At 40.3% G+C, this 12418-nt stretch overlaps 2 protein-coding genes across 2 annotated transcripts in view; both read left to right on the top strand.

Moving 5' to 3' along the window:
- Positions 1 to 9277, top strand: part of ttc9b (tetratricopeptide repeat domain 9B) — a 62173-nt gene extending 52896 nt beyond the window's left edge. Inside the window, exons 2-3 of the mRNA XM_057838736.1 lie at positions 1558 to 1740; positions 7633 to 9277. Coding sequence (XP_057694719.1) covers positions 1558 to 1740; positions 7633 to 7727 — 278 coding nt within the window. The 3' untranslated portion in view covers positions 7728 to 9277. The remainder of the gene's footprint in view (positions 1 to 1557; positions 1741 to 7632) is intronic.
- The window catches only part of capn12 (calpain 12), a 271950-nt gene that overhangs the window by 180199 nt on the left and 79333 nt on the right, over positions 1 to 12418 (top strand). The gene's annotated exons all lie outside the window — the stretch shown is intronic.

The raw sequence follows: 12418 nt of genomic DNA, 5'->3' as shown, positions 1-12418 counted from the left end.
CATTGCGTCCCAAAGACTGCGCTGACTGTGTTTTACTTCCGCTTTACCTGGTATAATTCAATAATCGGAATTTGGATATTTGTGAATCGTTCTCGAATCTTCCACGGCTGAATCGCGAATAATCTAAGAATCGGAAATTTCGCATGCCTCTAATCACTATATGCCCAAATATGGACTGGTATGTTCCTGTGTTTTTCAATATGCCCTGAATGAATACAATGGGCGACTGTGGCTTATCAGACTGAGTCCATTATCGTTCTAGCCAGAGCCGGTGTTCAAGTTCAGAACTTGAGGTGTTTTTCCCCTATTAGAGATGTTTTTCTGTAACTTGAGATGTTTTTCCCAGGATATGCTATAGTACGTTTCGGTTTTGTTTCTATGATGTCAACCCGTAAATCGAGGCATGCCCTGCATTTCTCTTTAGTCCACATGCAGAGAGGAAGCTTTGTGCGTGGCTCCGCGTCTGTACCCGAGAGCTATTGTTCATAAAGCCTTCGAAGCAAAGCAATCCATGGTTGGGGTCTGATTCATTTCTCATCGAGCTATGGAGTTGACAATTGTCTTGGAGTTCAAAGTTGAATTTCCCTGACAGTTACCATTTCATTATCCCATTACTCGACTAATTGCAAGAATATAATGACTTCTCATCACTATATAGAACATTTGTTCTTTGGCCTCAATCAACTTGTCTTACATTGACTTATTGTCCACACACACACCCTTTTACGCTGGCTGAGGATGACAGGTAGAGCAGCAATAACGGCTTTTAACACACTGCACCTCCTCGTAGAGTCCCATGAGCCTCACCTCATCTCATGCTCCTAAGCCCCCCGGCGAACTCTTCGCCCCTTCCCCCTCACCGCAGCCCCGTCCCTCACCGTCTCACGCCCCCCTTCTGTCTCTCACTCCCTGACTCAACCTGCCTTCCGGCTAATGGTCCCTGACTCATGTTGTTCACAGAGCTGTCTGTGTGTCAAGGGCAGACGGAGAAGAGAGAAGCGGGATGAGAACAGCGTTCAAAAAGCTGTGACATGGGAGGACAAGGGAGGGGGGGGCAAATGGAAGGGAGCTGTTTTGACATTTCCCAATTATTAGGACATAGAGCGATGGGCGGGGAGATGGAAGAGCGAGAAATAACGAGGGGGGAGTTGAAAGTGAAAACCGCAATTGGTGACCATCAGCAGCATGTGAGCGAAGAGATATCGGAGCCATCGGCAGTCCTTTCAAACCATCTGTGGACTAAAAGCCGGGTGCGCACGCGTGTCTTTACTAATGAAGTTATTTTGGGCATTAGCTGATGTGAAAGTTGCGGTGAATTGCAGCTGCATTAGTCGGATCGAAGACCTAGAAGAAATACAAAGCTGCTGACTTAAGAGGGGTTATTCACTGCCGTTAACGGCGATAGACGTGCAATTCATTTTGACTGGGAGGGGTGTATGAACCAATGTTCCCAGTCAAATTGGACTGGATGTTTATCATCATCAATGGCTGCAAATGAGTTAAACTCAATAAATTGGTTGTAAATTGTAATGTTTTTTTTTTCCTCTGTGTCGGCAGCTTGCTTGTTGCAGTCCGAGCTGGTCAACTATGAGCGAGTGAAGGAGTATTGCTTGAAGGTACTGAGTCACCAGAGGGACCACTTCAAGGCTATGTACCGGGCCGGCATTGCCTTCTACCACCTGGGTGATTACGAATGTGCCCTACGCTACCTGCGGGACGCTAAGAACCGCGAACCCACAGGTTAGTAGGAGTGGGAACCTCTTGGTACCTGACGATATGATTTGCGATACAAAGCTCAAGATAACGATGATATGACAATATGGCGATACAACAATTATGGATACATTGGTCAGGAAATCATTTTATGAGATTCTACAAACAACTAATAAACAGAAAAAGAAGCTTCTGCTGTGAATTGGAATGAGTTTATCACTAGTAGACGTCCAATCCATTTAAACTGGGAGGGTGGCAGCGAATGAACATTCGCTGCCATCCCTCCCACTTCAAACGGATTGAACATCTATGGCCGTCAGTGGTAGCCAATGACGTAATTTTAGACCATTTAAAGTCATTTACCTGTTGATTTTCAGTTACCGTATTGGACCGAATATAAGACGGTGTTTTTTTGCATTGAAATAAGACTCAAAAATTGGGAGTCGTCTAGAGCTGAAACGAATACTCGAGCCACTCGAGTAACTCGAGTTTAAAAACTGATCCGAGTAATTTTATTCACCTCGAGGAATCGTTTAATTTTGCCAGCTCTAAGCTTCACGTTTTGCCCGGACTACTTTTAATGCGGGACAACGCACTGACGTCACGTGCGCAGAGGAAGAAGCAATAAAAACTAGGCCTGCAAGCAGGACCTAATGGGCCCTCGCAATCTAGCGCAACTCGGACGTCACGCAACTCGGACAGTGTGCAGGTCAGGGTGGTGGCAGATCGTCCTCTCTAATTATCTCATTAGAACCTAAAATGCTCGAAAGTTGCCTCTTTACATTCACACACCTAAGAGATAAAAACCCCTATTGGAGAAAGTAGTACAAAAAAGGAGCAAATAAAGGGTCGTCACGGCAACAGACAGAGACATGTGGACATGGGCCGTAAAATAAGTATTTCAAAAGGTCTTGAAACTACAATGACCGACCTGAAAAGAACTGGACATATATTAGAAAAATGAGTGACTTTCTATTGCCACTAGTTGGCGCTGTAGGGTTGATGCAAATGACCCATACAGGACCCTTCAGAGTATGACTCAACAAGCACGAGATGCGCAGATATGTTGTAGAAGTTATGACTGTTCAAAACTTGTGGTGAGACGAAATGGCTTCAGTCATTTTCACTTCTCCTGTTGGACTCTTCTGCTTCAACCAAACCTCAGTATTTTTCATCAGGCACCTGAACACATGTTTTATGGCTCCCCTGATGCAGGTTTCAGGGGAATATATATTTTTTCCCTGGAGGAGGAGGCTGTTTAGTAAAAAAAGGCATTTCCTGTTCCCACTAGGGGGCGCTAGGTCTAATTGGTAATGTTTCAATGCACTCGTGTTAAGGGTGGGATCCCGCACATACATGTCAGATATGAAAAAGACTGAACGTTGTGTCAAGGAGCTATTAGTCTTTTACTGAATTTGTCATTTTGCCGAAAAAATGGCCGACTTTGGCACCACGCCCAGGTCAGACCCATGAATGAAAATGCACCATTTTGAAAATTTTAGATCTCCTATGTCTCCTGAATAGTCTCACCAATTTTGAAGATGATCCAACTAACTCCCTCTGTGACAAGGTCTCAATTGTGCACCCTGTTAATTGATAAAAATTTCACATTCGATCCAAAATACCCGATTTCCTGTTGAGTTTGGAATATGGGTGCCAATGCTTTTTTGAGTGGTTTTGGACAAGGTATAGACTCCCCAAATTTCATTGCTCTACGCTGACAGACCCTTATGTTATAGGCCAATTTTAAAATTTCATGGGGGCGCCATTGAGCCATTTTGTTAGATTTTTTTGCAACGTTGCAAAATTATCGAAATTTACAATTTTCCGCACGTATGTGCACATTTTGGTGACTTTTCGTGCATGTTCAGGCCTCCAAATTGGCCGTTTTCATTTGCCCTGAAAAAATAAAAATAAAAAAATAATCCTTTGCAAAACAATAGGGCCTTCACACGCTTAGTGCTCGGGCCCTAAAAAAAAAAACTTACTGCAGCCGCTACAAACTACGCCGACGTTGCTAAAAACTACGCCCGCATGATGCTAGTGTGGTAGCAGGTAGTGTCCGATGCGTCTCATAGATATCGCATGCATTTAGGACTAGGTGTGAAATGACTCGGCCGCGTCTGGGCAGCGTTAGTAAACAGCCGCCATCTTTAAGCAGTAGACTTCTCGGCACTAATAGATATAACGCTCCTGTCACTCGCTCACGTAACGTGAGCCCATCGGAGGGCTAGGTTTCTATTGATTATGACCACTGTCGATGCGTGGCTAACGTGTCTTACATACAGGCTTTATCTAATCTGTAAAAACACAGTGCTGTGGAGTGATGAGGGTGTAAAATTAAAACATAATAATTAATAAAGCTAACTGTCAGTTTTAGCTCAGTAGTCATTGCTGAATAAAACACCAAGTAGCACTGGTCCCTAATGTGCTCCAATAGAGCAGGTATCATACATTTATTTTGAACTCTGCAAAAACTCAAAATCCTATCAGTACTTACAGTTTAGACTAATTTAAAACGTAACTTGAACGCTTGACACAAATGGAAATTCAATTGAAACACGTGGGAAAAACACAAAGCTTTCAATTGATGTGTGTTATCAAGCATAATTACACTTTTAGGTAAGAAGTATTTTTTTTGAAGGTTCACTTATTTATTTTTTCCCCCTTCTGTCATTGTTTGCATACTATCCTCATTAAAATATGAAAACATATGAATGTTTTGGTGGCTTTAGTTAAAGCAGACACTGTTTTTTCATCTGTGTGATTTTGACAAAGATCACACCACTATAATAGAGTTGCTAACAGTCCCGGATTGGAGGGGGACAACCCAGATATAGGAAGTTCTCAATCAGACCTTTCTAAATTCCAGGATATGCAGCGCGATCCGGGACTGTTGGCAACCCTAGCTGTTAATGTTGTCATTGAGTAGAGATCGTTATATGATGTTAGCTGCTAATGCATTTAGTAAAGATCGTTGTATGACGTTAGCCACTGATGTTAGCCAGTCGGCTGTAAATGTTGGGTTGTTTTTAGCACCCCGTTTTTCGTCTCAGTCTTTTTGACGAAAATACTGAATAGTCGAAGTCATATTTTAGTCACCTCAAATTGTGTTCGTTTTCATCTAGTTTTAGTTGACGATTAGACCAGATTTTTTTGTCTTTAAAATTCAAGTTTTATTCAAAACATTTTTTTCAAATGTTTCCAACTATTTCGAATGAACATTAACAGACAAGCACATACAGTGCTGTAGCATCTACAAGGAACAATAAAACACACTCAGCAGGAAAACAGTAGATTGTTTTCAATTAATTAAATCCACCTGGATGCTATGAACTGTATGTAAAAAAAAAAAAAAAATTTTAAGTTGTCCAAGAGTTTAAGACGACACTCATCATGCTAAATGCTAATGCTAACACAAATGCTATGCTAATACTACGGGTTACAGTACATTTAGTTTATGATGATAACTCAGCAAAGACCTTCAAAGGCTACAGCAACATTGCGTATTTATTCTCTCTTGCCAAGACAACAAAACAAATCTTACCATGTGTTTTAAAACAAGCAACAAGCATGGAGTGCAGCCTAGCTGGAAGGACATCCTAACATCGGGGAAGCTGGTGGGGGCAGCACATCTCACATGAGTGACACAACCCAAACACTGCATCTCGTTACGTCTGGTTACTCTCCAAAGACACGTTCTCAGCCCATCATCGTCACGAAAAAATTATTGATCGACGAAATAGTTTCGTTATCGTCATCGTTGACGAAAACAACAATGTGTACCGTATTTTTCGGACTATAAGTCGCACCTGAGTATAAGTCGCACTAGCCATAAAATGCCCAACGAAGAGGAAAAAAACATATATAAGTCGCACTGGAGTATAAGTCGCATTTTGGGGGGAAATTTACTTGATAAAATCCAACACATAGAACAGATGTCATTTTGAAAGGCAATTTAAAATAAAAATACAATAGAGAACAACATGCTGAATAAGTGTACAGTATGACACAGTTACAAGATGCATGAACAACGAAATGCGAACGTGGCGGGTATGTTAATGTAACATAGCTATTACAAGTTAGTCAGATAACTATAGCATAAAGAACATGCTAACAGGTTTACCAAACCATCAGTGTCACCAGTGTTGTTAATAACGGCGTTACAATATAACGGCGTTACTAACGGCGTTATTTTTTTCAGTAGTGGGTAATCTAATTAATTACTTTTCTCATCTTGGCAACGCCGTTACCGTTACTGAGGACAGAAAGGCATGCGTTACTATGCGTTACTATATTGGTCGAAAAGTCTGAGGGAGACGGACTCACCGAGACGACAGAGCAGAGCAGGAGCGGGGAGGAGGCAAGAAAGTTGTGACGCCGAGCAAACGCGATGCTAGGTGTTGTAGCCGATAGCCGACAAACTACGCCCACATGTTATGGTAGATATGGTAGACGTGGTAGATATCACATGTACTGTATATAGATATAACTAGATGCAAAATGACAGACATCGCACTAAATGCGTTAGTAGACAGCCGCCATCTTAAAGCAGTAGGCTTTTTAGGACGGCTCTGTTGTAGAGAACCTTCCTAGCGAACCTAAGTAACTTTTTATCTAAAATACTTCTAAATCGGCAAAATCTTGAATTGAATCTATCTTTAAATGATGAAACAGTTTTAAAACTTTCATATGTCGAAAGTAGAGAGAAGGGAAGTAATGCAATAATGGGAGCAATTTTAACAACTTTTAACAGTTGATTCAGGGTAAAGGGTAAATTAGGGTATAGAATTGGGCTCGGGCCAATTGTACCAAAAACCTCCACAAAAAACTTCACATAGTGTGGCCAATGTTTTTTTTTTTTTTTTGAGGAAAAAAAAAAAGTAATTATCACCAATTACTTTGCCAAGTAACTAATTACTCTTACATTCAGGTAATTGAGTTACTAACGCAATTACTTTTTGGGAGAAGTAATTTGTAACTATAATCAATTACTTTTTTTCAGTAAGATTAACAACACTGAGTGTCACTCAAAAACACAAAGATAACATGTGAAATGATATAGTTATGTGTAATAATTTCAGACATAAGTCGCTCCAGAGTATAAGCTCCCAGCTAAACTATGAAAAAAAACTGCGACTTGTAGTCCAAAAAATACGGTAATTGTATGCTTACTTCCGTTGTAAGTCTGACTTACTATGTCACACAATGGAAGTGTTTGGGTGTACGTCCGTTGAGAGCCGTAAATCAGACTTACAACGTACAGCATGTAAGCACACGTCGGACTCGCTAACGTTAGCGGCTAACGTCATACTATTATGTCTTCTAAATTACTTCTGAAAAGCCTTAACCCCTTAATGCCTGCAATATGAAGTAATTGCGAGAGAATCACAAAATGTGAAAAATAAGGTCTTAATTTTTTTTTTTTTTTTCAAATTTGTAAAGAAAAAATACGTGTAATAAGCGCTCTAATATCTATAACCCTTGCCAAATCCTGTTTTTCTCATGGAACATGCAGATGCATGAGTTGACCTGCATCCTTTTTTTTTTTTTTTTTTTTTTTTGAGGAAAGAGTTCAAAATTCTGAATTTGTCTCAAAATCATGAAATCCTAAGTGTATCAAATATGATATATTTGGCAAGAAAGGGTTAAGCAGAGGCAGGGGGAAAAAATCACCCCTTTACAAATTGTCATAAAGCGAAGGTGTCACCTTATAAAAATATAAACCGGTTTATTTTGATTGTGAAATCAGCCGTTTTAGAATGCAAGTGAATGGTAGATGCTCTATTTTGTTGCCAACCTTCAGCAATCTTCGGTTTTGCAGGTCTTTAAAAATCTCCCAGTGATTTACTGTATTTCCCCAACGTGGAGGTATGCCCTTTGGTTCAGGTAGTGAAATGTGCTCTTCCATCCATCCAGACACCAACGTGCTGCGGTACATCCAGCTGACGGAGATGAAGATGAGCAAGAGCGGCCAGCGGGAACGAGATCTCGGCAAAGAGACCCACGGTTGACCCAACCTGGCCCATTTAGAACCCCGCACCGATTCCTCCATTTGCCCCAACCCACCCTCTTTCCTCGCCGCAGCACGGACGCAGTTGTACAAGTTGCTCTGAACTTCGGGTTCTTCCCTCAGGTGCTGTGGTTAATTTTTTCCCAAACAAAGAAACAGAAGAAAACTGCTGTATTGTAAAGCCCTAAAAGAAACTAGTTAATAATGGACATTTTGCGTGATTTAGTCAATGTTGAAGAAAAAAAAAAAAAAGTGTTTTGTTTTCTCTGCCTTCTCTTCTGGGAGAACATCCAAGTCCTGATTGGCTCTTCGTGAGGGATACATGACACATATCAAGACCATGGTCCAATTCGATTGTACGTGCGACCCACCAGGAGGGCTCTTTCAGGCCCTTAACCACACCTCTTAGAACTTTTTGTTTTCCATTAAGGGCTAATTTCAGTGTTTGTAATCTGTTTTTTATTGTCCATTTAAACCAGGGTTCAGCGGAATTTTGTTCTTTTTATCCTAACAGTTGTTGTTTTGTATTATTTTGTGGTTAAATGTTTAATTGTAAATAGTAATATAGGTAATTTAACTTCTATATGTAAATTTTAAATTATTGGTTAATTCACTGAATAGAATTGACGACGATAGACGTCCTATTCATTGGATGTCTGTCGCCATCAATGGTAGGTACCGAGTTAATAAAGTTGACCTCAAACATTTGCCCATCCCTGATCTAAACAGTGTCGTTATCGTAGCATTGCCGCTATCAGTTTAGATTACATTACGTCTTGGATTTGTTGTCGAAAGATCCTCCTCAACTCATCCCTAAACCCTTCACCCACAGGTTGGCTGTTGTCCCTGTCCAAGCCCCTTTTCCGACAGTATCGTTCTGAACACAGTTCAGTTCAACTTGATCATACACAATAGCTAAAGCGGGGTACACACAAGTCGTATCTCCAATTGGAGTTGTAGGTGCTAGCGCTAATCAAGCTAGTTTTGTTAATATTGTTTTTCTGGAATCTGGGATAAGGAACAAAATAATTCATCAATCTCAGGGGACCACCGTAATGGGCGGTACTACCCTCTGCTGGCGACCAAAATTGACGTCACATCTATCCTCGCAAACGTTTCGAGGTCATGTCACTAATGTATTCTGCATTTCGATGATATGATATTTGGAACTTAAAACTTGCTCAAATGTTAGTCAAGCTTTCATGTCAACAAGATTTTGGTTTAGCTTCCCTTGAAACTTCTAACACATGTAGCAATTTGTCATCTTTATGAGCGTTGACGTTGAATTTTTTACATCAGGCTTAATCTTCGAGTTAACGAGGTTTTAATTAGTCGGTGGAGTTGATTTCAACAATTCCGTGTAGTTTGTTAGTTATTTGTGTGTTTCAGGGCTCCGGAGTGGCTAAGCTATTGCGAGTCAATTGGGCCGACTTAGCATGCCATTAAAAAACATGAAAATCATCGATGACCAGGGGTGAAAGTGGTTAGAATTTCTTGCCGGAACTACCGGACGTGAAGGTCGCCAAGGAGCCAGAAATTTTATTTATTTATTTATTTATTTATTTATTTATTTATTTGGGGGGGGAGGGGGGGGGTCAAAACTACTGAAATGCAGAGAAAACTCTTTTGGTCAGTTATTTCTATAACACATACAAAAACTGATTTTCATTCCAAATGGTATTTTTCAAATGATTTGCAAAATAAAAGTTAACAAAAACAGCAATAACCCCAACCTCTATCTCCTAATTTTTATTTTCCCTCATTTCCTCACATAATAAATACCAAATCTTAATTTTAACTACTTAAGAACATAGGATGTATATTAAAATTGAAGTTAATATAAACATTTAGTTTTTGTTGTCTTTTTTAATAATGAAGATATTAGTAACATACATTCAGAAAAATAAGTATAAATGACTTATACGATGCAGTGAAATGGAATATATTTTGAAGATTGCTCAAACATGGACTTTTTAAAATCATAAGGTAATGAACGAGTAGCCTAACATAAATAAACAAATATAAGTCCAAAGTGAACATTGACAGCTAAGATGTTCTGAACCTCCACATCATAGCACATAAAACTAAATATGATAAATAAGCCTTCTTAACTCATGCCTTGCTCTTAAAGATTTGATCCATTTTCTGTTGCATTGCCCTTTTTTTGTCGCAATCAATTTTGTCGCGTGCTAAGTTGGCCCCATTGACTCATGCTAGCTTAGCCACTCCGGAGCCCTGAAACAAACAAATGACTTACAAACTGCACGGAATTTGTTGAAATCAACACCACCAACTAATTAATCCCCCGCCAACTCGAAGATTAAGCCCAATGTAAAAAATCCTGAACTTCCGCTTTAAGGCCTTGTCAAGCTTAAGGCTGATTTATGCTTCTGCGTCACAGTGACGGCAGACCTACGACATTAACGCACACACCGATTTGGACCCTAGTCGTAGCCTGACGTGCGCCTCCCAAAAATCCTGACTACGCGTCACGTCAACACGGCGGTACGTGATTGGTCCACTCAGAACGTTGTTTCCGGTTCAGTACAACATTCCCATAAAAATTTTGAAACATTCCGCAAAAGTCTTCTGTGTCGCTTATGCCTCAACATTTTATTAACAACATTTGCTGTTCAATATTGATTCGCTGCAGCTCCAAATACATGCATGACATCTCCGTTTCCATTGCTGTGTATGACCAGAGGAAAGCTAAATGAATTCGACAAGAGTCCCCCAAAACCGTACGTAGACAAAACCACACTCTCTGGTGGCTTGGCGGTGAATTACAGTGTAACGCGTTCCCTTGACGCAGAACTTCAAATGCTCCATGACAACGCTGGTTCTACGCCGTCACTCCATCGTCAACAGAACCCAGAAGCATAAATCAGGCCATAGTTTTAAATGCAGCACCCCGTAATCTAAAGAAGAAAATGTTACTTCCCGCGGGCCCAGAACTAGGACAGTTTTCCTGTTTGTCCAAGTTGTGCGAGAATTTAAGTGTCTATCTAACAGCGAACGCACTGAACAAGCAGATTTTCTTTTTCTGGCTGGAAATGCTTTTGTGTGTGTATTACTACGTAAATTCCATGTAAAAACTGTCCATTGTCGGTGAATACAGATTATTGCGACTCTCCACTCCTGGTGTGAATTTTTTCGTAGTCATAGTACTATGCTAAAATGTATCTTTGATGTCCTCACCTACCGGATATGGTGCCCCGCATTATTTTGTTTTGCCAGTTAAAAAGGACTCATGATGGTTCTGGGCACTGAGCACAAGAGTGGGCTAACTGTATTATTGTCTCAAGATTTAGCTGCTATTTTGACATGGGGGCGGCCCATTATTACGCTCGACCATTCTTTTATTGCCTGGTAGCGCATCTCTATAGCCCCTTTCACACACACCTGAACACCGTTTAAATCTCGGGATTTAAACGGTCAGCCCTTATGAAAGCAATTTCCCGGGTTGACTGACACGGCGATGACGCGGACATTTACAGAGTCGCGTCTTAGTATAATGTCTGGGACTTTCCCGGGAAGCCGTGTGTGTGAAAGTTGGCCGATCCTCACTTCCTCTTTTTTTGCAGTAAGACAAAAAGCAGTAAAGAAATATCGCAGTTATCAACATGGCAAACTGGAAATAGCAAAATTCAACTGAAAACAAACAAAACAAAATTAAATTGCTAATGGATCGTAAAACCGAGGAAGAAAGTCCATCGTCCATCTTTGGAATTGTGTGGTTTATTTTCTTGCCGATGCCGACCAAAAATGACCTAATGCCCGGGTTATAAAACCGCGCCAGCGGCCCTGCCCGCACAGAGAGTGCCGAGTCAGCAAAACAAGACAAGTCTGTAAAAGTGTCCAACCCGCGTTATTCCCGGGATATCTCCCCACGTCTGAAAGCCATGACACGATCAAATCCCGTGTCACCTTACACGGGAATCTACTGGGATGCAAGTCTGAAAGGGGTTTATGTTAGTGTAAATCAGCACTTTTTAATTCTTTTCTGTTACGCCCCCCGCCCCCCCCAGGAAGACATAAACATTTCACGCCCCCTAACTCTCCGCAACTGTAAATAGTATCATTTGTCTATGAAATTATTATTATTTTAAGTACACCTCTGCATAATGTTGTGTCCTTTTTATATTAAAGAAAAAAAGTAATATAGATCAACTTTCAATAAAGTATAGCTTTATTGACATTGTTTTGTTTATAACAGAAAAGACTTGAAGTGCATCAGCTTGCCTGAATTAAAAAAAAAAAAAAAAAGTCACATCCAAACTGTAAAAATACACTCAAGGTACATTTTTTGACCATTTGATACTGACAAATAAATTTTAATAAAATCAATAAATAATAATACATATAAATTGATTAGCAACATTAACTCATGATATGCCACACAATTTGACCGAAAAAACAAAAATTAATACAACAAAAACAACTGTGTCATTGGACAGAGGGATGGTTTTTATTTTTGCTGCAGGCAGTATCAGCTCCTTTGCTGGCGCACACAAAATACTCTTTAAATAAATTCTCCTAAATGTGTATTTTAGCTACATATATATTGTTATAATCACAATGACTCATGTCCTAGAGCCGACCGACTGCCACCGTTGAGTAGGTTTTATTCATTTTTAATCAACATAAGCAGACAGTCTGAGTTGCTCCAGCTTTTATTTTGTTACTTCCGGT

This window comes from Corythoichthys intestinalis, chromosome 6, assembly GCF_030265065.1.
Source record: "Corythoichthys intestinalis isolate RoL2023-P3 chromosome 6, ASM3026506v1, whole genome shotgun sequence".
Classification (NCBI taxonomy): domain Eukaryota; kingdom Metazoa; phylum Chordata; class Actinopteri; order Syngnathiformes; family Syngnathidae; genus Corythoichthys; species Corythoichthys intestinalis.
Note: the sequence above shows the minus strand (reverse complement) of the source record. Positions and strands in the feature narration are given on the sequence as shown.